Source organism: Pecten maximus, chromosome 16 (assembly GCF_902652985.1).
Source record: "Pecten maximus chromosome 16, xPecMax1.1, whole genome shotgun sequence".
Classification (NCBI taxonomy): Eukaryota; Metazoa; Mollusca; class Bivalvia; order Pectinida; family Pectinidae; genus Pecten; species Pecten maximus.
The window spans coordinates 33,858,821-33,886,544 of NC_047030.1; the positions used below are offsets into that span (position 1 = coordinate 33,858,821).

Here is a 27,724-nt window from a genome sequence, read left to right on the forward strand (position 1 = left end):
ATGACATCCCATATTAGATCTTCCATTATATGTTATAGTTTAGTGAACCATGTGTAATTATCCTATAAACGGATAATTAGTTGATGAAGCATATTAAAACATAATGCTCTTAAAATCAATAAACCAATATGCAGATAAGATCGGAGGCTGTTTGTGAAAGTAATATATCATCACATGACTAGTTGTTAATTTTAAAAACTTAATTTATAAGTTTAGGATTCCTAATTATATATCTAATCTTTTACCTTGAGTTGCTTGACAATTAAGGACCTGGCATCTATCTTTAGGGGTATATTTTGACACAGGGATCTGACATCTATATTTGGGGGTATATTTTGACACAGGGATCTGATTTCTATTGTGAGGGTATATTTTGACACAGGGATTTGGTATCTATCTTTGGGGGTATATTTTGACACAGGGAACTGATATCTATCTTTGGGGGTATATTTTGACACAGGGAACTGATATCTATCTTTGTGGGGTACATTTTGACACAGGGACTTGGTATCTATCTTTGGGGGTATATTTTGACATAGGGACCTGGTATCTATCTTTGGGGGTATATTTTGACACAGGGACCTGGTATCTATCTTTGGGGGTATATTTTGACACAGGGACTTGGTATCAATCTTTGGGGGTATATTTTGACACAGGGAACTGATATCTATCTTTGGGGGTATATTTTGACACAGGGACCTGGTATCTATCTTTGGGGTATATTTGAACACGGGCACCTTATATATGTCATTAGGGGTATACCTGTACATATTTTATATGGCCTGACAGATGTCAGACCACATATGGTCGAGTCTTAACTCATTTGTATGTAAGTGCCACCCTTGATTTTAGAGTTTTAACATTTTGGACACAGTTATAATGATAATGTTTGATACAAACTGCTAATGGAACCTTTCTTGACTTTGATAAACTTTATATTTTGTCAGATATCAACGAATGTGTAATGAAGACCAATGCTGGATGTGAACAAGAATGCTGCAACACGATCGGATCATTCTATTGTAAATGTCGTGATGGATTCCAACTCGCTAGCGACGGCAAGAGATGTATAGGTAAAAATACTTACTGTATTTATGCTATTCATAACTTAAGATGTGATAATACAAAATAATAGGATAATCAATTGAGTGACTTTTTAGTCTCTTAAAACAAAGTAGATGTTCATCAATGCATATATTATTTTTCAATTAAGTAATATTATATTAGAAATACAAATTAAACGGCAATAAATTTAAAAAAATTTCAAGTTGAAAATTTTTCTATGAAAATCTGAAAATTCTGTCAGATGCTTAATTAGATACAAGATAAGGCTTTTTGAATGTAAAATATAATCAACAAAATGAATAATATTTTTCAGAGAATATTGACAATTTTGGATAATATTAGGATTTCAGGATCATGCATGCATACATGATTTTTAATTGTTTATTCAGATGTAGATGAATGTCAACAAAGAAATGGTGGTTGTCAACACGGGTGTGAAAACACACATGGAGGTTTTCACTGCACATGCCCAGTGAATCACAGACTGCATGCTGACGGCAAAACATGTATTGGTAAGTTTTACATAGAGTTGTCTCCCTTCTGTTTTATTTCGATCACTAATGCAGTTTTGTGTCTTTTTACAGTTCGAGGGATGACAGGCTGTTTGTTGTTTACAAATATCTGCAAGGATGTCTCAATTAAAATATATCATATGTTCATCATTAAAATTTATAATTCTGTAAAAAATAATTATCTCAGTAGGAAGCAAAGAGCATGAAAAACTATTAATTGTTCGAGAAATAAATATGATTTTATCTCATTACCGCGTAAAATAACGACGTATGTTTCATCCTTGTTGTCATTCGGTGAAGAAATCAACATCTATTTCCCTCCATAGTAGAGAGGGATTAAACTAGAAATATTGTTTTCCTTCGAGAATGCCGTCTTAGGGTGACATGTGACAGAATTCAAGCAGGGCTCATAAAGGGCGGTCAATTTGTGTATTATATCTACAAAAGGTGACATTATGTAATATTTCAAAGCATGGCCAACATTTTAATGATCAAATTACAATGTAAAATTAATTTTGTGAGAATTTATGTGGTATTAGTTTGGTGAGTTTTTGTTGGAGGTAAAAGCGTGTTTAATGTCATGAAGTTTCGCTCTAAATTGCAGGCATTAAAAAAGGGGATTTTTGAATGTGAAATTTGTTTTACTGTACTGAGGAACATATAAGATTGCACAAGAATATTGCGTATCTGAACCATTTGGGAACACATATTTTTTTCAAGAATTAAATGCAAATAAATTTTGGTATATGATTTTGTAACACCAGGCAAACTAGATGAAGGGGACACTGCAGGAGTTCGTTTTAGCTGGAAATTGTGGGTTCGGATAATTGAAATTTGGATATAAGGCGTTCAGATTAGAGGTAGCTCTAGTACTGCATTTGTCATGTTACTACTAACCGCAAATCTCAAAACAATTGCTGTAGGTATCATCTGGTGGAATTATTAGAATATCAAATGAGCTTAAAATAGGTATTTTGTCATAATTTTAAGGTGTTAATTCTGAGTGTTTTTATCAGTGATATTTTTGTTTAGTAATTTTTTCCTGTCAAGTGTCAGAAGATATTTATGTTAATAATTTAGATATATTAAGAAGTACAAGTGGCCATCAGGCTGCCCTTGCCAATTATATCTTGTCGTGCCATGTTTTAATTTACAGGTGACGTTTTATCTCAATCATCCGTTGTTTGTTTTTGCTTCTCATAATAAGTGTGAAGGGGGGGGGGGGGGGGGGGGGGGGGGGGGGGGCATAGAGTTATGGGCCTGTGATGATTTTGTGAAAATTCACACAAAAAAACAAACAATAATGATGATGATAAGACTATTCAGGTCCTAAATAAAATTATATCAGAATTAAAAGATTGCTTGATGATAAATTTAAACATTAACTTTTAGTAGAGAATCCCAGTTCCTTTCTGTACCGATAATGAATTTTTTTTTTTTTGCATCCCTTAATTTTTTGCAGGTACATGTTCCTCTATATTAAGTCAAAGTCACTTAAAAGTTAAAAGATTTTTAGGGATTTACATTATCCCATGTTTGTACTAAATAGCATATATATAAAAGCTAAACCTTGTCCATTAGCAGTATACTCCGATTATGTATTACAGTCACGAGGACTGGGGGTTTCGGGATCCCAACTGGCAAACATATCTTTATTTTTTATATAACTAAAGTGGGAAGACGCTGTACTTTTTTAGAAAAAATCATACAAAATAATTTTTTGTTAAAGCTTAATAAAAGCCTACTGTAACAAGTTTCAGCCAAAAGATATCTGATTTATCTGAAGCATTTTCTGTTTATAAATGGAGAAGACGTCTACCCACCCATTCAGAAAAATGTTATACAAATTGAAGATTTTTTGAAAATTTATTTTAAAGCTACATTTAGTACATTAAAGTAACGACTCTTTGCTTTAAACAAAAATGACATCTAAGTGTTTTTTTAAGTCTTAAACCAATTTTTCAATATCTTATTCCTAACATTGGGAGTATCCAGTTCTTTCATTATTTAACAGATATTACAACAGTATCCAAAGGGTGTTTCTAATTTTGCTTGTGCATTTGGGTTTTTTTATTTTCAAAGTTGCGGGAATATTCCTGTTATTTATTTACGAGGGATTTGAGACTGTAGTGAACATTGATGTGATTGTTCTGCACCAAATTATTGACGGGATCAAGTTTACTTTTCAATTAACTATCGTTTCCTTTGGCTTAGTTAAACTACCCAATCATGAAGTTCAATCGAGTGAAAAATGTCATTTATTTTCAATCAGAGACCGTAAATGTCCGATTCTGAAAGCCTTAACAAACACGCAGAATCAATCTGGACATGTTTTTATAGATTTAAAGACCGTTGCAAAGGAAAGTTAATTACAAAGGCAAAAACATATTGGGAATCACGTGGTTCACCATCGATTGAGCAAGAAAATGAGGCAGAAAGCTCCGGATATCCAGTCTCTGCGAAAGTTTGATAACAAATGACTCGGATGTTAGTGAATCTGATCGACTACGTAAATTTGATCATAATTATTTTGTTATCCATATTTCGGATGTTACCGATTTTTATCTTCAATTTCCTCAATTGTGATTATTCCATTATTCAATGCAGATATGGTAGACACGTTTCGAGAACAAGTGTTCTTAATTGCTTTGCCAAATTACGGAAAATTATGATTGAGCACTAATACAATGAATTCTAAATCAGTGACATTTCGGGGTTTAGAAAATTAGCGAAATATCAGAACAGTGACTTCATTAAAATTGTTCGGACTTAATTAATATTGAAGTGAATGTGGAGAGTTTATGCCTTGTTGACATGCGAGGCTCTGTTAGTTGTCAATTAAATACAATGATGTCGACTAACGAGCCATCATAATCATTGATTTCCCTTCGCCGTTAGGGCTTCTGAGTAGTTTCATTAAAGACTCCGGTATAACGTCAGTATTTCGTGATTTATGACCTCATTTTAATTATTTTCCATAAGTCATTTTATTATGTCAAGAAACATTTTCCTTATTATATAATCTAATTTGAGACCTCATTCAAAGAATGTCTGGATTTTCTTTTAAATTATCAAAGAATGTCAGAATTTTATTTAAATTATCAAAGAATGTCTGAATTTCATTTGAATTATCAAAGAATGTCAGAATTTTATTTAAATCATCAAAGAATGTCTGGATTTCAATTAAATTATTAAAGAATGTCAGAATTTTATTTAAATTATCAAAGAATGTCAGGATTTTATTTAAATTATCAAAGAATGTTTGGATTTCATTTAAATTATCATAGCATATATTATATTGCATTCTTGTATATACATATTGTAAACATGCAATATTAATGTGATGCTTGCATCAATTCCTTCTTTGTCATGTATTTTAGCAAGTTTGTTTAAATGCAGATTTTATATATCAACCATAAATTATAAAGATGTACATATACCATTAGTATCATGATAATATGATTCAAAAAGATATTGATGATAGGTTATAGAATGTTCTATAATCCATATCCTATACTTTATAATGGACATTGTAATCTATGGAACATGAATGATTGATTTTGGCCTCAAAAGCAATAAAAGAATTAAAAATGGGAAGGGAAACTGTGTCATTTGAAGTTGATGTTCAAGTACAAGAACGCTTGACTTTGTGTTTAAGTACATAAAACACTTGACAATTTATGTTCATGTACAAGAACACTTGACAATTTATATTCAAGTACAAAAACACTTGACTTTGTGTTCAAGTACAAGAACACTTGACAATTTATGTTCATGTACAAGAACACTTGACAATTTATGTTCAAGTACAAGAACACTTGACAATTTATGTTCAAGTACAAGAACACTGGACTATATGTTCAGAAATTGTATCAATTGAATTTGGTGCTCAATGACAAGAACACTTGTCTATATGTTCAAGTACAAGAACACTTGACTTTGTGTTCAAGTACAGGAACACTTGACTATATGTTCAAGTACAAGAACGCTTTACTATATGTTCAAGTACAAGAACACTAATTGACTGTGTTCAAGTACAAAAACACTTGTCTAATATGTTCATGACAAGTTCAAGAACACTTGGCTTTGTGTTCAAGTACAGGAACACTTGACTATATGTTCAAGTACAAGAACACTTGGCTATATGTTTAAGTACAAGAACACATGCCTTTATGTTCTAGTAAAAATTGAATGGTTATTTAACCAACCACAGGCTTTGAACAAAACAACTGATTCAGATGTGACGGCCAACTTAGACAAACTTAGATAATTAATTTGTCACTATAGACTGTTTTTTACTGGCAGTTGAAGAAAAATAACATTGGTATGCTGATAATCCAAATTTGGGGGGAAAATCAGTATATTTTTTCATCTTAAAATCTTCATTTTAGATTGATATTTAATAGCAGAGTGAAATAAATTGATAGAAATCATGTACAATGTATTTACAACAAAATCAAAAAAAAATTAAAACTTTGTTCTGCGGTTACTTTAAGTTATATTCAGGGGAAATTCACATATGTCAATCAGAAAAGTTCTCAAAGTAGACAAAATCAATTTGAGCTGTATAGAAGTTTCTTAACCATATTTATGAGAACAATGGTCAACCAGACTTCCCAAAGGTGAAGTAGAATCATTTATTGAATGATCTGTCACAAGTACACTTCAAAACCACATACCGCCATTGTAAAGCACAAAGTTGGAAATATTGGAACTTTTCATTGCTTAGAAGTCTCAAGGCCTGTTATATAATGTCGGTTGTACAGTCCTCATTGTGAAGATTTTTTTAGTCCATGTGTAGAAATTTCGTTCATTTAAATACTTTGTCCCCTATGAGGTCCAATCCTCTTTAATAGTTTCACACAGACCTCTCTGATACTTACAAACATCTGGACAGGCTTGATGGGAATTTAACGGACACTTTAAACATTTGAGATAATTTAATTTTATGGTACTGGTGACTGTTACAATAAAGTAATTTAAAAAGAGTTAGTAGATAGTTTCATTGTTTGAAACAACTTTGGAATGGCTTCTGGATACTATGAAGGGTCATTTAATACACAAATGTACCGCATTCATAAACCAGCCCTTAATAGCCATACTAAAATGTATCTGGTACATTTAAAATTCTCTCAATTTATTTCACTTTTAAAGTACTTCATAGTTACTTGTTAAGTTGTATCATTGAAAATTGAAGCCACACAAAATCAATAAAGATTTACTATGTAGTCATCTACTGATTAAGACGGGCCGCGGTGGTGGAGTGGTTAAGGTGTACCGACACTTTAACACTAGCCCTTCACCTCTGGGTTGCGAGTTCGAAACCTACCTGGGGTAGTTGCCAGGTACTGACCGTAGGTCGGTGGTTTTTCTCCGGATACTCCGGCTTTCCTCCACCTCCAAAACCTGGCACGTCCTTAAATGACCCTTGGCTGTTAATAGGTCATTAAACAAAACAAATCAAACAAATCAAACAAAATCTACTGATTGTTATCTTAACAAGGGTTCATTGGTGTAGCTAGGCTGTGGATTGTTGTTTCCATGGAAACCGCTGTTTACAAACTTAAATTTAAAACAAAAATTTGAACTCATTATTCCTGATATGTATATTTATTCTGAGTTTCATAACAAGCTTATTTTTCTGAAAATATTTTGAATATGTATGTGATATTTGTTGCTGCAAGAAGAAAATTGTTAACATATATTGCAAACGATACGAGAAAACTTCTTCTGAATCGTTTAAATGTTTTGACTTAATATAAGGAAAATGGTATCAGAAGTGTATAATTATGACGAAACTGAATTATAAATGGCTGATACAATGACAGTTATTTTTGCGCTTTCGAATGTTACACTTCTCATCTTTCTGTATATTGATTATATACTCGCGGTCATGATATTCATAATTATGTAGAGAAAGAAGAAAACGGCATTATAAGTAATCTTTGAAGGTGGGTACGGGTGATTAATGTTGTCAGAAAGCATCATCTTCCAAAAATCAATACTAGTTAATGCTTTCTTGTCTCATATTTGTAAAATGTCCTCTTTAGTTAAGGTTATGTTCGATACGTGATCAACCTTTCTGAGAATATTTCCGATTTGCAAGATTCTGCAAAACTAGCAAGAAATTCCTGTTTCAAATTGGTTGTAGGATTTTTCTGGAACTTTTTTTGTTTTTCTTTTTTTCTGAATGCATATCTAAAGTTCAAGTCATTATAAATAGTAAAAATTATTAGTCAGCAAAATTTAAACAGAAAGATAAATTCAAATACCAAAATAAAGTGAACAAATAAATTATGAAAAGAATTAAATTTATTAAAAAATACAAAAGGAAACAAAACATTTAAAGATATGTTTATTAGAAATTATATATAAAAAGGATTGCATTAGATATCTGTATCCAAGGTTTAATATTTCAGTATTTTCATTCAGTGTAAAAACATTTTAATTAGTTGAACAAATATGTAATAAATTGAAAAAAAATGTTTGATAAATTGAAAAGATATTCATAAAGAAAAAATTGCATTTGTGATTACCATTAAATTTATTTGAATTATGATATTAAGCTTTGATTATTTTCAGTATCATGTTCTAGGAAAGATATTCCTGGGTCAAGAAGGATAACTCTTGTTCACTTTTGTTCAGGAGGAATATCGATCACTCTTGTATAAAAACTTGAATGAATCTTTAGGTTTTTGTTGGTGTGTATATTTTGTGGCATATTTGAAGTTGAGTTTATAAGTAAATATCATTTTATTACAGAAATGCTTTGTCTTCAATTCCTTAAGGGTATATATAAATTCATAAATCCTGCCTTATAATTTGTCAGATGACCTTTTAACAAGTATTTTATTATATGAATATATTTGCCTGATGTGACTCATTGACAATTTCATTAGCATTTACATTGATCTCAACATCATGTTCCTAAACTATTTAAAAAGTTTATTCAATTTCCATGGAATAAACTTCAGGTGATATTTGTAAAGATGAGGGAAATCTTTTGAAAAAAAAAAAAAGTCAGGTATCATACACCCTTAACTTTATTGTGTAAATTTTCAATGTCCTTGAACCCTAACAGATCCTGACTATACAAGGATACCAGGAGCAAGCGTTAAGATTGTGTCCTGGCAACCAGAAATCACAGGTTTAATTTATTCGAGTTTAAAGGTCACATGTCGGAGATCTGTCATGTGATTATATATTTTTGCATTTTTTTTTGCACACAATTTTTAGGCATCGTAGTCTGCAGCAAATGAAGATATTGTATAACATGCAGAATTAAGTTAAGGTAATGTGGGTTTGCTTTGAAATAAAAACAAAAAATCTTTAAATATATCAATCCTGATTTAAATGTTTTCTTAACTTGATTTCAAATTTCAAAATTATTTGTATCATACAAGAAATTTTTTTTTTTTCAAATCTTTAAATTTTTATTTAATTTTATATAATTTTGAAGTAGAATAAAAATCCACATTTCCTTTCCAACATGGTGAATATGATAGTTCCTTGCAGCTCTTTAGTTACCATAGAGATTGCAGTCTGTCCAGTGGACGGACATTTAGCTTACAGTGAAAAACAAATTAATGCGATTGCTTTCCTTTGACATTAAAATGCTTTTTCTTTGACCTTGGAATGCAGCCGATGATGAGGAAGACTCAAATGTCGTGGGTGCCCCTATGTCTTTGCCCCTAGTGGGCCTTCCCGATCCTAACCGTCATGTGGGCTCCATTCGTGAGGACGATGGAAGCCCACAGCAACTCGCAAATTATATCCATGAGTCATGGCAACCGGATGAAATTAGATATAGGGGTGCTGTTCAGTACCAAGGTAGTACCTCACCTAGTTACCGTGGAAACAGCATTCAAGGTCGCAGATTTGCAGGTACCTTGGATGTGTTTGACCCAGCTAGCGTGATCAGAGATCGAAAATTATTGTGTATGTTCATTTCACTTCAAGTTTGGAAGTTTTCTAATAATAGATGTTTTGAACCTTGTCAACAGTTGTCAATGTGACCTCGACAATTGTTGTCATGGCTCTCACTCGGTTGTCATGGCGATAGTTTTCCTGGGTGATTCTCTCTGCCCCAGCATGCCCTTTTTTTTTCTGTGTATCTATAAACATCTGCTTTGTGGTTGGTATTGTAAAAAAAAATTGATTTTATGAATTAGTAATAGATATTGTAGAAATAGATATTGTTTTTAGACCAGGAAATATTTTTCAGTTTGTATATAAATCATTTCTATGCTTTAGATTTTTTGCAATTTTTTGTCTTTTTTTAAATCTTCATTTCTTAAAGTATTAAACATCGTTTTCACAACAACTAATTGTTGTTCACTCTTATAATCAGAAAATTATGATATAAATATAAGTAATCTTCTATAAAAATATGATTCAATTTGACACAAAAATTCTTAAAGAAATAAAAAATAAAGATCTAAAATAAAAATAGATGAAAAATCTGAATTTTTTTTTAAATATTTCATTTTCAGATTTATTTTCATTAATATTGAATAATATTATGAATAAAAATTCACTAAAAAATTCTTTAAACCAATTTTGTACCAGTTTAATTATATGTGGGTGGTAGCTAGGGTAGTATAGTGGTGGCCTTGATGGCATCATTAGGGGTTTGATTCCCTGGTCGGGAGTGAAAAGATTTGGGGGTAATTGACTCCCCAGCCATGTATAATTGATTTCTCTTGAGTACTTCCCTTTCCCCTGACAGTAAAACCCCTGTACTTACACACTTGTTTGAAATTTTTTGTAAAATTTATAAAAGTTTAAATAGATTTGTGATTTACATTACAAAATTATATAAGAAATATTTTGTAAGAGTTATTTCCCTTGGAAAAAAAACCAGATTTATTGCAGAGTTATTTCCCTTGGATAACAAAAACAATTTTATTGCATGGTATCAAATGATAAGCTACAGAAAAAATATTTTTTCTGTTGATAATTTTTTGTTATTTTTCTTATCTATATTTTTCCTCTTTTAAGTGAACAAAAGTAGAGACGAGATTGGTAAAATCATTTCCTATTTAGACATCTTGTGTATCAAAGTGAATGTTAAGCCGCCGAGTGAGTGAATTATAATTCATCAATTCGTGTACTATAATCATAAATGTATATATGTGTGTGTACAGGAGAATTTTTCAATGTTGATGAAATTCTATTCTACAGCAATATTCCCTTTTTTATTGTGAATATTTGAGAGTTATTCTTCAATCATTACATGTGTAAAATGCTGTCATAATTAATGATCAAATCAGTTGCAGGTATGATGAACAAAAATAAATAGATTTTAAAGTGATTATTAACAAGCTAGCCAATTCCGATTATCGTCATTATATGACATCTACCAGAACATTTTGTTACACATATTTAGTACATTATTACATCTAGAATATTTTACTTCTGCGCGAAAAATTCTCCTTTAAATCACATTCCCTATAGCTGTTGCCAAGGGAAGTAATCAACTCTTTCATCATTAATTTGAATCTGCGGAATGACGCATATCAAAAAACTATCGGCTGCCCGGTGATAATTTACCCCCTTCCTTCCTTTTTGCAGCTCATGCTCTTGTGCTATATTTTTGTAATGCAATAAATATTTGAGAATCTGTTGTATTTTGCTGTAGATGCATTTGATATGTTTTTATTGTTTACTGTAAACTTGATATATGCTAGTTTTAGTTGTATTTTAATGTTTAGATCTTTATGCTGTGTGCTTTATGTAGTACAAAGTATAAAAATTTTGTATTTTTAACTTTGATGCATCTTGAGAAATTATTGATTTGAATATATGCACATCTTAAAATTCCAAAAGATATAAAATTTACAAAATTTATAGCTATTTTGTGGTAAAAATATCATTTCATTTCCATAATGAATTTTGATGTAGAGTCTTTGATAAGCTGCTGAAATAGATGGCAGATTCATTTTCTTAATTGGTGATTTAGGGATCTAATTCTCATAAAGGCTTTTTCTCAGGCTTAAACGAGCCCTCGTGTTTAAGCATGTAACTTGTCATTGAAATTTCCATAAAATAATGTTACAACTATTTAAAGTTTCAGAGTATCTTTCACATCTGGGATAAAAACAAGAACTTTCTATATTCAAAATTTCTGATTATTTACCGAAAATTTTAATTTCTAATGAGTGACTTTTCTGCTGTTGTGGATATGAATACCTCCCTTCAGAAAGTATTAAAAGTGGTAGTTTTCTGTTTATTTTAACCAATTTAAATCAAAATAAAATTCAAATTTTAGGTATTTACCATTAGCTGCTTCAAGTGTTAGTTCTTTTCAAATTTAAGTCATTTACCGTAAAACATGATAACTTTAGACTATCCAAAATTACAGGTTTTCAGAGGGTTTCTCGTTGTCAGAAGTCTTTCACTATTTCATTATTTTTAAGAAGCCTTGTTAAAATCATCAGGTTGTCTGTACTTGACAAATAAACATCCTTAAAATCAATGTATCCTCGATTATTCGCAACAAGTCCCAGTGAACCACGTACTGCCTGACGGACAAAGCCTGTAATTGATTGAACAATGGCAGTTTGGTTTGCGTTAGACAAGACGGCAAAATAGTCGGTTTAAGTATCAAATAAATGGACTGGGATCTCAAAATTCAAAAGGTCTTTCACTTTAAGATAGCTGTAGGGTATATTTTACATTTTTTGGATTGTTTCATAGTGATATGAATTGCACATCTAGTAAAAGGCGTTTTTGCTTAGCTTAGTATCTTTAAATTTATTAGCATGACCTAGCGAGGATTGCATTTACCGAAAAGGCATGTCTTTATCAAGAAATGTGTGAAAATCAGTTGTTTTAGTTTGAAATGTCTTTTTATTTATTTTATTTAAAAAAAAATTTTTTGCAATTAAATGGCTTAAATTCTGTTCAATCATTTACAGATATTGTCCAATATTTATGAAAGTTTGACATTTTTAGTACCAGAAATTTATTTACTGGAATATGTTTGGCAATAATTAAAGTGGCAAAATTTGGTTCTTAATGTTAGAAATTACTTATAACTGAAGACAATATGATATTGTCGATTGAGTAAGTTGTTTTTGTGGAAAAATTAAATTTTCGTGGCATGTAATTTTTGAAATATTAGGAGTAAAATTTTATACATTACTCTTCTCATATAGAAGAGTATTGTATATCTTTGTAGTATTGAGAAAAAAAGAAAAAAAAATATAAATTGTCGACCAAAAATATTTTCTGTTTCAAATAAGTTCTGCTGGGTACATTATGAGTGTTTTTATGACAATAAACCCTTTACTGTGAAACCTGCCCAATCTGACCCTGAATATTCTGACCAATTTTCTAATCCAACAATAAATGAAATACAGTGCATTCCACTTAATCGGGTAACGCTTAATCGGGTATTTCGTTTAATTGGGTAAAATTTCAAAAACCAAAACCATTTTCTCTTAAATCATGTTAAAAAAATTCGTTTAATTGGGTTGGAAAAGTCGTATTTTTCGGTTATTCGAATAGAACAATCGGGACAAAAAATAGAAATGCTCCGATTTTCACGAAAGTCATCGCGTATTTCTTTAAGTTTTAGACATTTATCAACAAATAGTGTAATTTTGATGGTTAAAATTTCAAAAAACGGTTAAATATTACCTTAAAAGGTAATGTTATGTCGGGGTTTTGTCATGTTCAGAACTGTGTTGTTGTTGATTCTGCCTCGTGTGGTTTTTCCCCAACAGGAAGTCGACTAAGAATTGTGGGTAAAATTAAATGTTATTTTTAGAGTCAGCAGCAGGCAAAACGTAATGGGGTTTTAAAAGCATAATTAAGCGACTAGACAATTAAACTTTTACGTCTGGTATGTAAAATCTACGAAGCAGAAACCAAAACAATAGGTTTTGACCTGGGTCTGATATTGCTACAGATCGATTGATATCACCGCTTACTGTATGTGGCGAATCCAAAGTGAGGGGTTCGCCACGGGGAAATGTGACGACACCGGTACACAGGTGAGTTAAAAATCAGTAGCGAGAAGTAAAAGGACAGACGCCCGACGTTAGCTCATAATTTCTATTCAGGTAAGGATTAGAACTGGTTAATAAAAAACATTACATTGGATTTCGTGTTGTTTTATCAGTGACTGCCAGTGTCAAGTTGGTATAAATTTATACCACACGAAACGACCTAAATAAACTCGGTTTCTCCGATCTCTGTGCTTTGGTAATTGGAAATAATATGGAATATTTTAAACTTCAAAGCGAACATAAGAATGTGTCAATGATAAACATAAATGATTTTAGCTGTAATTGTCGGCGAGTCCTTAGATCGTATGTCAAATTAGGAACACATGGATGAAACGGGGATGTATGACCCCCCGATTTGAGGTGCTACGATTGCACTGTGCCGCGAATAAGAAAATCATTAAGGTTTTGTTATTTTAATACACACATTTTTATACAATTAGTAATAGTAATCTGACAATTTGACATCAGTAAAAGCACAAACAAAAACACTGTTTATTAACAATAATAACGCAAATATTTTCATCCAAAATTGACCCAAGTCTAACAACCATTACGGACCAAATCCAAGATGGCGACGTGCATTTCGGCTTATCGGGTAAGTCGGTTAATCGGGTAAAAAGTCCCCGCAAATAGGCAACCCGATTAAGCGGAATGCACTGTACATGTGAATCTAGTCACATTTCTATAAAAAATAGTTAATTCCCATTAAACTTGAGTATTCTGTCCAATCTGTCAGTAGAACAGGAGTCGATCCCTACAGGGTGTCAGATTAAACAGGTTTACAGTAGACGGATAAATATTTACTGACATACAATATTTTCTTTTAATGAATAGATAATGTCAAACAGTAAAAAGTCATGTTATGTATTTTAGTGTCATAATGATATAATGTATCACACAGAAATATTGATTTTGATGTTAATTTTGTTAGAAATTAGGAATCTGTTGCCTTTAATTAATGTATACTGTATTTAACCCAATAAGTGCACCTGTCCATTTCAATGCACACCACTATTTTTCTGAGAAAAGGATGGATGTGTTGATTAATTTCCATAAATGATACAGAAAAGTTATATATTTTTTAGAATTTTTTATGGAGGTGTTTACACCTGCCATATTTCTTTCAAGAATAAATATTGGTACAAAAAAGTTTTATGCTAGGGGAGAGGGCTTATTTAAGTATAATTACGATGCTTAACATTTACATTAGGGGAAGGGGCTTATTTAAGGATAATTATGGCCCTAAACTTCAACACTAAGGAGGAGGCATTTTAAGGATAATTACTGTATCCATGAAAATTGTTTTTAAGCTTCTGGTGTGCTTATTGGTTAGAATATGTTTTAATGATTAACAATTTTCTTATATTTTAACAAATCTCTGATATTAAATTTTCGTTGTGATTTATCTGGCAGCTACTGTATGTACATATATACTTAAAAAGTCATCATTTTACTTTTTAATGAATTTTGGTCACATCTGCATAACTTTGTTTCTTTGAAGGTTGAAGATAACTTATATATATAGTATGGTTGACACTTGGTTTGGATTTTTACAGCCATTTCGGGATGCCAGCGAGATAATGGTGGCTGTCAACATCACTGTCAGGATGGCTATGATGGCAATCACTATTGTAGCTGTCGCAGCGGTTACATTATCAACTCCGACGGGAAAACCTGTGACAGTATGATTCTTTTCTCTTTTTTTTTTTTTTAATTGTTTTGAGATTTCGTTTTTAGCAGAACCGTGTCTTTAAAATTCTTTTTTCCCACTATTATTGAGCATTCACCTCATCGGAAAACATTGAAGTGTTGGTAGTTCCCAAATTTTGAGCTGTCACTTATATAAAATTCAAAATTAAATTGATAATCTGAAACTTTGGAAGTCTGGGGCTTTATTCTGTTACATGTATATTTCAAATGGAGGATCTGAATTGAGGGAGTCAGAGACAGAGGTTTGCAACCTCATTCATTTACAGGAACACATAGTCATTTTCTCACACTTGATAAATTACATTGAAGGCATGTGTTTGTTATCTCCCCTGCCCTGAGTTTGTTATCTCCCTTACTCTGTGTTTGTTATATCCCTCGTCCTGAGTCTGTTATCTCCCTTGTCCTGAGTTTGTTATCTCTCCCTCCTATGTTTGTTATCTCCCTTGTCCTGAGTTTGTTATCTCCCTTACCCTGTGTTTGTTATATCCCTTGCCCTGAGTTTGTTATCTCCCTTGTCCTGAGTTTGTTATCTCCCCTGCCCTGAGTTTGTTATCTCCCTTGTCCTGAGTTTGTTATCTCCCCTGCCCTGAGTTTGTTATCTCCCTTGTCCTGAGTTTGTTATCTCCCTTGTCCTGAGTTTGTTATCTCCCCTGCCCTGAGTTTGTTATCTCCCTTGTCCTGAGTTTGTTATCTCCCTTGTCCTAAGTTTGTTATCTCCCCTGCCCTGAGTTTGTTATCTCCCTTGTCCTGAGTTTGTTATCTCCCTTACCCTGTGTTTGTTATCTCCCTTGCCATGAGTTTGTTATCTTCCCTGAGTTTGTTATCTCCCCTGAGTTTGTTATCTCCCTTACCCTATGTTTGTTATCTCCCCTGCCCTTAGTTTGTTATCTCCCTTGTCCTGAGTTTGTTATCTCCCTTACCCTATGTTTGTTATCTCCCCTGCCCTGAGTTTGTTATCTCCCTTGTCCTGAGTCTGATATCTCCCTTGTCCTGAGTCTGTTATCTCCCTTGTCCCGAGTCTGTTATCTCCCTTGTCCTGAGTTTGTTATCTCCCTTGTCCTGAGTCTGTTATCTCCCTTGCCATGTGTTTATTATATCCTTGCCCTGTTTGTTATCTCCTCTGCGCTGAGTTTGTTATCTCCCTTGTCCTGAGTTTGTTATCTCCCCTAACCTGAGTTTGTTATCTCCCTTACCCGGTGTTTGTTATATCCTTGCCCTGTTTGTTACCTCCCCTGCTGTGCTTGATTTTATAACATGATATTATCTCCCTTGCTACAAAAAGGTTGTGATTTATTTTACAGTGAAGGATCCATGCCGTGAGAGAAATGGAGACTGTGCACAGAAATGTATAAACGAGATGGGAAGGGCTGTGTGTCGATGTTTTGTTGGCTACAAGCTGGCCCAGAATGGTCGAGACTGTATAGGTATTTTTATTATACATTTACCATTGTATCAATAAAATATAGTTCAAGGTGAACATTAATTGACTAATAAATAAGAGGTCAAACTGATGACAATGAAGCTATGTTTAGATGTAACCACGAGATATTTGACATGACAATTGAATATTTGATACAAAAAGGATACTAACTGCAGTCAAACCTGCTCTAACGATCGCCTGTCTATAATGACCGCCTGTCTATAATGACCTGATTTTAAGATTCCCTGTGAGATTTTACTATATAACGACCATCTGTATAACGACCACCTGTCTAATATGTGACTAACGACCGATTATTTTGGAACGATGGTCGTTTTCTATATAGCGACCAATTTCTGTCAGCCATCTTCTGCTCTCGGCAATCACCTCTCATAAAATCCCCAGAAAATTCAGACACTTTGACCCTGGCCTGATTATATAAACAAAAGACCCCTACCACATGTAATTGATAGTGAAAGGTTATTTATGTTAAAATAGCTGTAAAAAAACTATCAACTTCGTACATGACTTTCAGACATTGACGAATGTCAGGCTGACAATGGTGGATGTACACAAGCCTGTATCAATACCAAAGGATCTTTTACCTGTACCTGTACCCCGGGCTACCAGCTAGGTGTTGATGGCCGGTCCTGCTACAGTAAGTATCCACTCCTTTCTGAGATCGCCACCCGATCAGCTCTTAGGGATTGTTCTTTCTCATTTCTTCTGCAAGTAAACTAAGAAACTATGATTTGTTTTATTAAGAATTGGTCAAGCTTATGGATCTGTTCAATCATTAATTAGTGTAGCTATGATATATATGTATTGGAATTCAAACTTCACTCTAAAGTAAAGATTTATTATCAGGTAATTGTCATTTAACATAGTAGTTTTGAATACTTTGTTTATCAATCCTTTTAATATTTATTTGATTATTGATTTGACATCAATCTTCACATGTTCGCAATATTTAGAATATAAATCATGTTTCAGAAAAACATCTTGTTGAGGTGTTTTCAAGAACTTTCTTTTTCATAGACATTTTTTACCAAGGGAGATAACTTCTAGATAACTTTTGTTTTGACTGTTTTCAACAACTTATTTCTAAAGTGTGGTCATTATCAAAAAGTAATGTTTTATTTTGATGCTAATAATGTCAATACATGCAGTCCCAAAAATGAAAAATATCAAGCAACATTTAAATAATCATTTTATTTTGTAATCCAAAGAAATAAAAAATACAACTGATACAATTGAGTTTAGAGCACTTTGCACTGATACAGATTTTTTTATTCAAGGAAGGTACAGATTAAGATTTATTCTTTGTATAATCAACATATATTTATGTGTATGTAAAGGTTGAATTTCAAAGATGATTAGAGCTTCATGGATTTGAGGGTTTGAGTTGGAAGAGGGCAGGGGGAATCAGCAGTTTGGAGATTTACTTTAAATGAATCAATTATGGACTGAAATCTTGGTGTATGCTTACCTGGTATATGTGTGCAAATCTTCGATAGAGAGTTTAGGGGATTAGAGGTCAGTTATAAACCTCAGTAGATATTGAGATGATCTAAGACTAACTATGGGTGTGTAGGGGTTAGAGGTCATGCAGTTGAAAGTCTCAGTAGATATTGAGATAAACTTAAAATAACTATGGGTGTTAGAGGTTAAAGGTCAGATACAAACCTCAGTTGATATTGAGACAATCTTAAAATAACTATGACTTTTTAGGGGTTGGAGGTCAGATACATACCTCAGTAGATATAGGAGTCAGAGGTCAGTTACAGGCCTCAGTAGATATAGGGGTCAGAGGTCAGTTACAGGCCTCAATAGATATAGGGGTCAGAGGTCAGTTACAAACCTCAGTTGATATTGAGACCATCTTAGAATAACTGGGTTTTTAGGGGTTGGAGGTCAGATACAAGCCTCAGTAGATATAGGGGTCAGAGGTCAGTTACAAGCCTCAGTAGATATAGGGGTCAGAGGTCAGTTACAAGCCTCATGTAGATATAGGGGTTATAGGTCAGTAGATATTGATGCAATCCTTGCGATGATTTCTCTGTCTTTTTTCCTGTTTCCATTTTAACCATTGCTACTAATGAAGGTGCCACTTGCGTCTATGGTAGGTATTTCTGTGTTGACCCTCTTACACAAGCCTCCCCCGGCACCACTCTCCTCGTCCCTCATGTACGTCCCTCTCGAGTCACCCACCCATCGACTCCTGCGTACAAACACAGAATTTTATCTCTGATCCAATTTCTTGAGCAGATTTCTTTTGTAGATCTGTAGTTCTCAATGAGACATTTTTGAAAAAAGAATTGATGTTGTACTTTTAATATTTCAGAGGATATTTTTGTATTTATTTTTCATGTATGTAATATTTCCTTACATGTGCATATTATCATAAAACTGTTACTTTTTTTATCCTCAAATTAGCCCCCTCCAAAAGAAAAAAAATTAGTACTCAAACTTTCAGAGAGCTTTTTTTTGAACTACTTGAAAATTGATCTTTCTACAAAAATCAAGTCGGAGGCTTATTTGTGCGCAGGGAATTATTTGAGGATAAATATGGTTATTCATTTCAGTATATCAAAAGGTTGTTTTTCTTTAAGGTTATAATTTTTGTCGTTTAACTAAAGTTTTGAAGTAAAAAGATATATCTTTGTTACAAAAAGTTATAAATGAACTAAAAAAACGTTTGTATTATATATTCAATTTTTAATATCAACGTTTACACTTATAGTTATTCTCTCCACCAAAATGCCCAAAAAGAAAACCTATTGAAAATAACCTTTAGGTAATTTAAATAATTTGTGTAGCTGAATATGTATTTCCAGTTTTTATTTTACTTTCAGTTTTACTTTTTCTACTGTACATTGATATTTTGTTCAGTGTAACTTCAATCGTTTTGTCATGGTTTTAGAGATTATGTTTTGTATCATTTTGTCATCTGTTTAGAGGCTACGTTTTTGTATATCTTTTTGTCATCTGTTTAAAGATGACATTTTTATTCCATTTTGTCATCTGTCTAGATTCTACAATTGCATATCGTTTTGTTATCTGTTTTGAGAATTCAATTTTATATCATTTAGAGATTACATTGTTTTATATCATTGTGGTGGTGTTTTTAGAGATTACTTTTTATATAATTTATCATGTTTTTTGAGATTACATTTTTTATCATTTTGTCATCTGTTTAGAGATTACACTTTTATATCATTTTGTCATCTGTTTAGAGATTACGTTTTTGTATCATTTTGTCATGTTTTTAGAGTTACATATTTGTAAATCATTGTGTCGTCTTTTTAGAGGTTACATTTTTGAACTATAGACAAAAAATACAGATTTACATGGAGACTCCTGAAAAATTACAACGAAAATAAGACCAGGTGTTTCATGAGCATAAGTGTCTTCACTGATGACACCTGACAGTTCCTTCTTTTTTCTAAATGTATTCAACATCGATTGATAATTAAGGACATGAATTTAAGTATATTATATATTATTTACCAATGAAAAGTGTTGTTGCATCTCAGACCTGAGTGATAGATGATTATTGACCAATGAAAAGTGTTTATTGTTACATCTTTGATTTGGTGATAAAGGATCATTGACCAATGAAAAGTGTTGTTACATCTCTGATTTGGTGATAAAGGATTATTGACCAATGAAAAGTGATGTTACATATGATGCAGTACAAATGCATTAAATGTTATGTGACATGTACACTGTGGAAATTTTCCATTTCATTGATTTTTATTAATTTCTATTGAAAAAGATTGCTCAAAGGCTTCAAAATTGAATATCATGCCAGAATAATGATAATAAGAAATCTGAATGTTTTTATTTCAAATGTTTAAGATTTATTGTAATCATTGATATATCTAAATGTATTGGTTTCAGTAAATTTCATTTTATAATCCAATAGAGAGGAAAATGGATTGAGCTAATTCACCTAATTGACTTTTTAGCACATGCTTATTGAACTGACATAAAATAAATGATTAATTGCCTCAATTATGGCATGATTGCCATCAGAATGTTTTTTAAAAAGAAACTGAATTGACTATCATCATTTGACTATAAATACTACTACAATCATGTATATTTAAAATTTTACTTATAATCATACAATGTATCTAACAAAAAAATTTGCGTTGCCGTGTGCACTTGGCGTTTCCACCATTCAGAGGTTCGGAAAGCTAACCAGGTCCCAGGTCAAGGTAATTAGGCCATCTTTCTATTTGTATAGGTGTTGTATGTGTGTTGTCTATTTTGTTGAAAATTTTTGGTAATTATAAATTTCCTTTTTTTTTTATTAAATTTTGATACATATTTGTCATATGACATCTAGACAGTAGATACATGAACTTTGACCTTTACCCATTAGAAAATATTGCAATAACAAGAGTATTAAAGTAAGTATGGAATAGGGTATGGAATTAATAAATATACTGTAAAAGTGGAAATATTCGCGGTGTGGAAATTTTCGCTTATTTCGCTATCAGTAAATCTCCGCGAAAATTTCCACACGCGAATATATTAACACATAAAAATACTTAATATAAACGATACAAGTAAGTGCAAAAATATCTTGACGGCGCGAAAATATCCAAACCGCAAACACTTTGGAAGCTGGCTAAGCGAAAATTTCCATACTCGAAAATATCCACTTTTACACTATCAGAAAATATAATAATTGATTATTGAAAAAAACTTGATATAAATATTGCAATATTAAATTTTTTTTTCTTTCAAAATTGTGTGAAAAAGCTTAATCTTAAGATTATCTGAAAGTTGAGGGAAAAATGATGATATTAAACATTAAGTTTAAATTGTATTAGATTATGGTTTGTTACTTTAGACTGTAATTGTTTAGGAGTATCATTTTAATTGTTTAATTTTTTTGTAAAATTAAGGTACATCTTAATAATGTCACAATGTTCAACATGCTAATGGTATAGTTCTGATAACAAACATGTTAGTTTAAAACTTCAAAACTAAAATAGTTTACAAATTATATATGAACTGTAAATAAAGAAAAAAAAGAAAAACAGATCAGGTACTTTATAATACTTTGACGAAAAAAAAAAGATTTTACCATTAAATGTGAAACTTAACGACTGTTAAAATTCAGCCTCGATGAATATATTAAAAAAATGTATTATCAAAGAACTTAGCAGATTTGCCTAACAAGTACAAACGAAAAGTACAAACGAAGAAATGTGAATACCAGGAATCATATACAAAATGTAATTGAATTTTGATAATATTCACAGTGAATAATGAATTTTTATGAATTGTTGTGACATTATGAAGATGTGCTACTAAAGGGAACCCCTCCATTCACTATTGAGCACTCTTTGTTTTTCTCCATTTAGTTTTCATCCATACCGGAATTCGAAATTGTGTTTGCTGTAAGGCGTTTCACCAGGCCATGATTTGTTGTCCTTGTTGCATTTATTGTGTATGAATGCCTCGGAACCTCTCTAACACTGTCACATTCTATGTGTGATAAGCCTGAGTGAGAACTACAGGATATTGAAGAGGTTTTTGTTCACCATATTTCAAATCCAGTCGTCAAAGATGTTTATCATCCACTCAGAGCCTTGTACAGTAAATGCCCATTGATCAAATTAAGAATTTATATTTTGCAATAGCTTTGTTAGCTTAATGTAAGATTTTCATGCATTATATAATGCACAGAGTTCTAACACCAAGCTAACTTATCAATTGCAAATCATTATTTTAGAAGGGAGATAACTCTTGAATTAAAGGGGAGTAACTCCAAAATTCACAATATGGAAAATGTCTCACAAGAATCAAACTAAAAATTAGGTTTAAATTAATTTAAAAGCAGGCTTTTCACATATGAAATGGAAAATTCAAATGTTTGACACAGTTTCCAGTATATCAAAAATTGTATATGAATTTTATAGATTCATTGTTGGGAGTCAGGATTTTGAAACTGAGTGTATATAATGTTTAGAGGGGTTTCATTGTTTTGTTTTTGTGTTAATGTTATTTTTAGTTTCTATATGATTACAGCAGTACTGTGATTTTTATTTGATGAATTTTTTAGTTGTCTTTCTAGTGGTAGTGGATTTGCTATCTTTTCTATGATGAACAGAAATGGCATTGTGAATTGTAAAGATGATTTGATCACTCTGGCAAGTTAATTACTGGGTTGTAAGTTGACAAGCATGAAAATGAAAAAAAAAAAAAAAAAATTTTTTTTTTAAAAATATTAAAAACTGAAGACAAAATAAAAATAAAGTTGGTGTAATGTGTTGCTAACTTTGCATAGTGTCTGTATATTACCATTTAATTTTAAAATTTCAATTAAAACATTGAAAATGAAACAGAAAAAAAAATTTCTTTATTAATAAACAAAATGAAAAGACTTTGATCCTCCAAGGGTTTTGAAAGTCTAGTGTAGAAAACAAAATTTCTTGGGTTCTTTTTTAGTTGATTGCATGCTATTTAGATGTTGCCATTTCACTGTTTAATTAATTAAGTTCCATTCTTGTTAAATGGAGTGTGATGTAGTAGTTCTGAGAAACAGCATTTTATTACAATGTTTTTACCAAGAATTTATCAGGCTGGTACTGAATGTCAGAAGTATCCTATATTGTTTTTTTAAATGTTATTTGAAAAAATTGTAAAATTTCCACTTCACATTTTATAATTGCAACAGAAGACAATATAAATCCTCTCAAGCTAATGGGAATAGTTCAGGCTATCCATTAAGGATGCATGAAGAGAGCAAGAGGTCATTTGTTCAATGCTCTCAGCACTGGAAGAATATTTTTCATTAATCCTTCTGTTGACAGATTTCATGCATTAATTTTTCTTCAATATATCTGATATCATCGGATACAGAAAAATATGTTATTGACAGTTTTTACTGAAATATTTTTTTAAGAAATTTACAACTTCACATGTCTGTATGAATGAGATTTATTCAGCAAAATTTTCTCTATTTTGTATCTGGTTACCATTAATTCTTTGTATTATTTACCTGTGAAATAGACATTTGTATTATCATGTCTATGACAAATAAATATTTTCAGTCTTATTTTGTTGATATTAATGTGTCGTTCATGCATGAAATGAGAAAGGCATGCTGTGAATATCGTTCTAAAAAACAATTTATGTAAAATAAGAAGTTTATGTCGGTGGAACACAAGTTTATTGACAGCTTTCTTTCCACTGCGATCAGGGTTGTTTACATTATACCAAGAATTGTATACATGTATTTCATACATTATTGAAAAGGCAAAGGGTGAAGATATGCAGAGAATACTAAATACGAATGATATTATGATTTTAACATATTACATGAAAACTAACACCTAATTTTTTATTTTTATAGAAAATTTTGTTTACCTGCGTTCCAGGTTTATATATTCCGATAATTATGTAATTTTCAGCCAGGTAGATCTATACGCCATGTTTGAATTGTCACAAACATAGGTTCAGCAAGAATTTAAAGATGGTGGCTATTTGGTGTTATAGGGATTTCTTTCCATTTGTTTTTATGATAATCTGTAATTTGTATTCACCAGGGATTGAATTGGAAGTTGTGGACAGTTGTATGGTCAACAATGGAGGGTGCGCACACATTTGTCGTCACGGACCTGGGGGACCAATCTGTAGCTGTCGCCATGGTTACATACTTCAAGCTGACGAGAAGTCCTGTGCAGGTAAAAATGATATGATATATTTTACAAATAGTCTGATAAATATTTTCTATAATTCGATGATTCAACTGAATTTTGGAACTTGGAATATTAATGACCACATATTTTTATTAATCTTTATGCCCTAATTCTTCAAAAAAATGGTTAGAGGCTTATAACATGAGATGAAGATCCGTGATTCATGGTTCGACGCTCCTGACCCGTATTGGTTTTTGTTTCTCTAGAAACGGGCTGGTTATGTTCATATGCTGTCATGTTTGTGTCCTTGGGCAAGACACTTCATGCTAATTGCTCTAGATTGCATTGTGACAGGCCTCCCATGTGTAGCTTGATGAGGTAGTCACCAACTACTACATAAAGACCAGCCTCAAAGTAACACTGGCTGTTCACAGGGCGATAAACCCAGTAAACAAACAAACAATAATGGCTTTACTGAATCAAATTATAGACAAAAAATAAACAAAATAGACCATATTTATTTACAGCTTTTGACAGTTTTTTAAATGAATTAAGTTTAGCTGGATTATCCATCAAAGTTGTCTGAAATTTGTGTAATCCGAAGTAATGTTTGTTCTTCCCTCTAGATGCTAACGAGTGCGAGCTCGGAGAGGCTTGCTGTGTCCAGCAGTGTATTAACAACCCAGGAGGATATACCTGTGGATGCCGGCCGGGCTTCGTCCTCAATAGAGACGCCTGCGCCTGTGATGGTAAGTCTGGTCACCGACCATTTTTCACAGTGGTACCTAGTTTAGTGAAATGGAATGATACTGAAATACAGAATAAGACATCTAGAAATATTACATGCATTACCGTGACTCCCATTGTGATCATTCAAGCTTAAATTGTAGGTATAAAAATACTTACCTTTTAGCTGACCAAGGAGGAACATGCTACTTATGTCTGATAGGTTATTTATATTCAAAGATTAAAAGTTTATTTTTTCTAAATTTACCTGCAAGAACAGAGAATATACATAATCAATATGTAAACAAATAAAAAATCTGGCTCAAAATTTTTATGGGGGAATATGAAAAAATTTAGACATACATTGAAACTCTTGCAACAGTGTAAGATAAGGAATGTTGTAGGATTACAAGATCAGGTATTTTATGTAATTGACGACGTGCTCATATAAGATTGTTAACTTATAATGACAGATTATAAAACTCTGTCATTTATCTTTTTAAGCATATTTCTTGTCTCCCCGTAATTTTCATCTTTTTGTCTATTTGCTCTGCATGTGATATTGTCTAAATATTATCCCTGTCACCTGACACATGTGTTTGTCCCTTTTCTCTTCTGTCCGCACCCCTCACCGGGTACAACCTATCAATACACCCATCCAGCGTTCTGCCATATTGGCACAATGAGGCATGATCCAAGTTTAAATCAAAGACCTTTGAATGAAATTTGAATGTGAACTTCATATTTTAAATTTTGCATTTCTTATACATTAAGAAGTGAAACCTTGAAGTTGTACTTGAAATTTAAATTTCAGATAAAAGCTGTAAAAATTTTAAAAGCCGTCATAAATCAAAAAATATTTTTAACAAATTCAGAAAACTAATTTATTCATCCTTATTCCATATATATTGATGGATATAGACATCAAACTTTCTATTCTCTTGTTAATATATACTGTATGCTGTATTTGTTAGAGTTACTGCCCTTTGTACTGAATTTGTTCTCATGAAAAACACAGAAATTAAGTTTTTATGGAATTTATTCTGTACAATGACAAAGTTTCACAAATCTATGAATATTTTTACATTTGTAATGACCTGTTGTGATCGTATCAGACATTTGGGCACTGAGAGTGATCTCCCCTTTGTTGTTGTTGTGTTTTTACGTTGTCGGAACACGTCTTGTCACTCTTTAGATATTCAAGAGTGTTTAACTGACAATGGTGGATGTGAACAGAAATGCGTCAACTCAGAGGGATCGTACGCTTGCGTGTGTCGGCCCGGCTACCGACTGGCACCCGATGGACGACGGTGTCTTGGTAAGGTCATCTGAGGTCAACGTAGAATAGAAAATATATTTTTAATTTTCAAGCGTTGCTCAAATACATACTTCATTTTAAAATAAATTTGATTTTCCAGGTGCATTCAGAAATCTGTTAATCAAGCTAAAAGTATGCATATGCAACTTAATTGCTAAAGAAAAAAAAGTGAAAAAATGACAAATGAAAAAAAGGAGTTTTGGTCTTCATAATAGCATCTTGTAGAACTAGATTTTAAAATAGACTTGTCCAAGAAGTTTTCCCAAATGCTTCTTAAATTTTTCAGCAATGTATTTTATATTATATCAACTTCAACCCGAAAGTTATTTCAGCATTGAATATTGATGCACTTTAATGTATATGTATTGAATAGAGTAGAATAATATGTAAAAAGTGAGAGTAAATACTTAGTCTGTTTAGTTATAAATATATAGACATTTTAGAAATGTAGGTCATAGCTGTCAATCATGGAGACATTCGATCCTAGCTTCATTATATTAACAGATGACGGCGAAAATTTCAAGCTCAGTTGCAGGATTTACAAGTTATCGTACATAGGCTACTTGTAGTCGGATCCAAAACATAGCCTCGTACTTTGCAAGTGTGTTTTATCCTATACACTTACAAGCAACACGTGTTATATATTTACACTAAGTTTATAAAATAAGTTATTGTTTTATTCCCATCTATGCATGTGAAATAAAATCTAGATATTAATTTAGGCCTAGTAAATTTGCGATATCACATGGAGTTAATCGAGAATATGGGCTTAGACAGCGTACTAGCTTGGTTGAGTATATTTGATTTTAAAAAAAAGCTAAAAATACTAAGTATCTTTAAAAATCCAATAATCTTTTAAAATGATGTACACAAATTAGCATTAATTTCTTGCCATTGTGAAGACTGATTTTATGAGTTCACCGTCGCTTGGGGCTTCAATCGATGTCAAATGAACAAAAGAAAACACTGGTCAATAGACTTCTAATTGGTCACGGCACGGTGATTCAGTTAGACTGTGTTAACCTGGGAAATGTTGGTTCAAGTTACAGTACTATGAATGTATATGCTATTTCCAGTCGGCATTCATATTGTCTATAAACCAAATTGGGAAACAGTGTAATGCGAAAGTAGGTCACAAAAATGTAGGTCACAGAAATGTAGGTCACGGAAATGTAGGTTATGGAAATGTAGGTCATGGAAATGTAAAAAGTGTGCTATTGTGAAAGGTTTTGTTTATAAGATATCAGATACAATGATTTATTTATCTTTTTTTTTATATATTTTTTGTGAAATAATTA

At 32.0% G+C, this 27,724-nt stretch overlaps 1 protein-coding gene across 2 annotated transcripts in view; it reads left to right on the plus strand.

The window, feature by feature from the left end:
- LOC117344919 (multiple epidermal growth factor-like domains protein 6) overlaps nucleotides 1-27,724 on the plus strand; it is a 194,262-nt gene that overhangs the window by 134,181 nt on the left and 32,357 nt on the right. For both annotated transcript variants that reach the window (XM_033907803.1, XM_033907804.1), the window contains 8 exons: nucleotides 948-1,073; nucleotides 1,455-1,577; nucleotides 15,148-15,273; nucleotides 16,603-16,725; nucleotides 17,257-17,379; nucleotides 24,290-24,427; nucleotides 25,009-25,131; nucleotides 26,304-26,426. In XM_033907803.1, coding sequence (XP_033763694.1) covers nucleotides 948-1,073; nucleotides 1,455-1,577; nucleotides 15,148-15,273; nucleotides 16,603-16,725; nucleotides 17,257-17,379; nucleotides 24,290-24,427; nucleotides 25,009-25,131; nucleotides 26,304-26,426 — 1,005 coding nt within the window. The remainder of the gene's footprint in view (nucleotides 1-947; nucleotides 1,074-1,454; nucleotides 1,578-15,147; nucleotides 15,274-16,602; nucleotides 16,726-17,256; nucleotides 17,380-24,289; nucleotides 24,428-25,008; nucleotides 25,132-26,303; nucleotides 26,427-27,724) is intronic.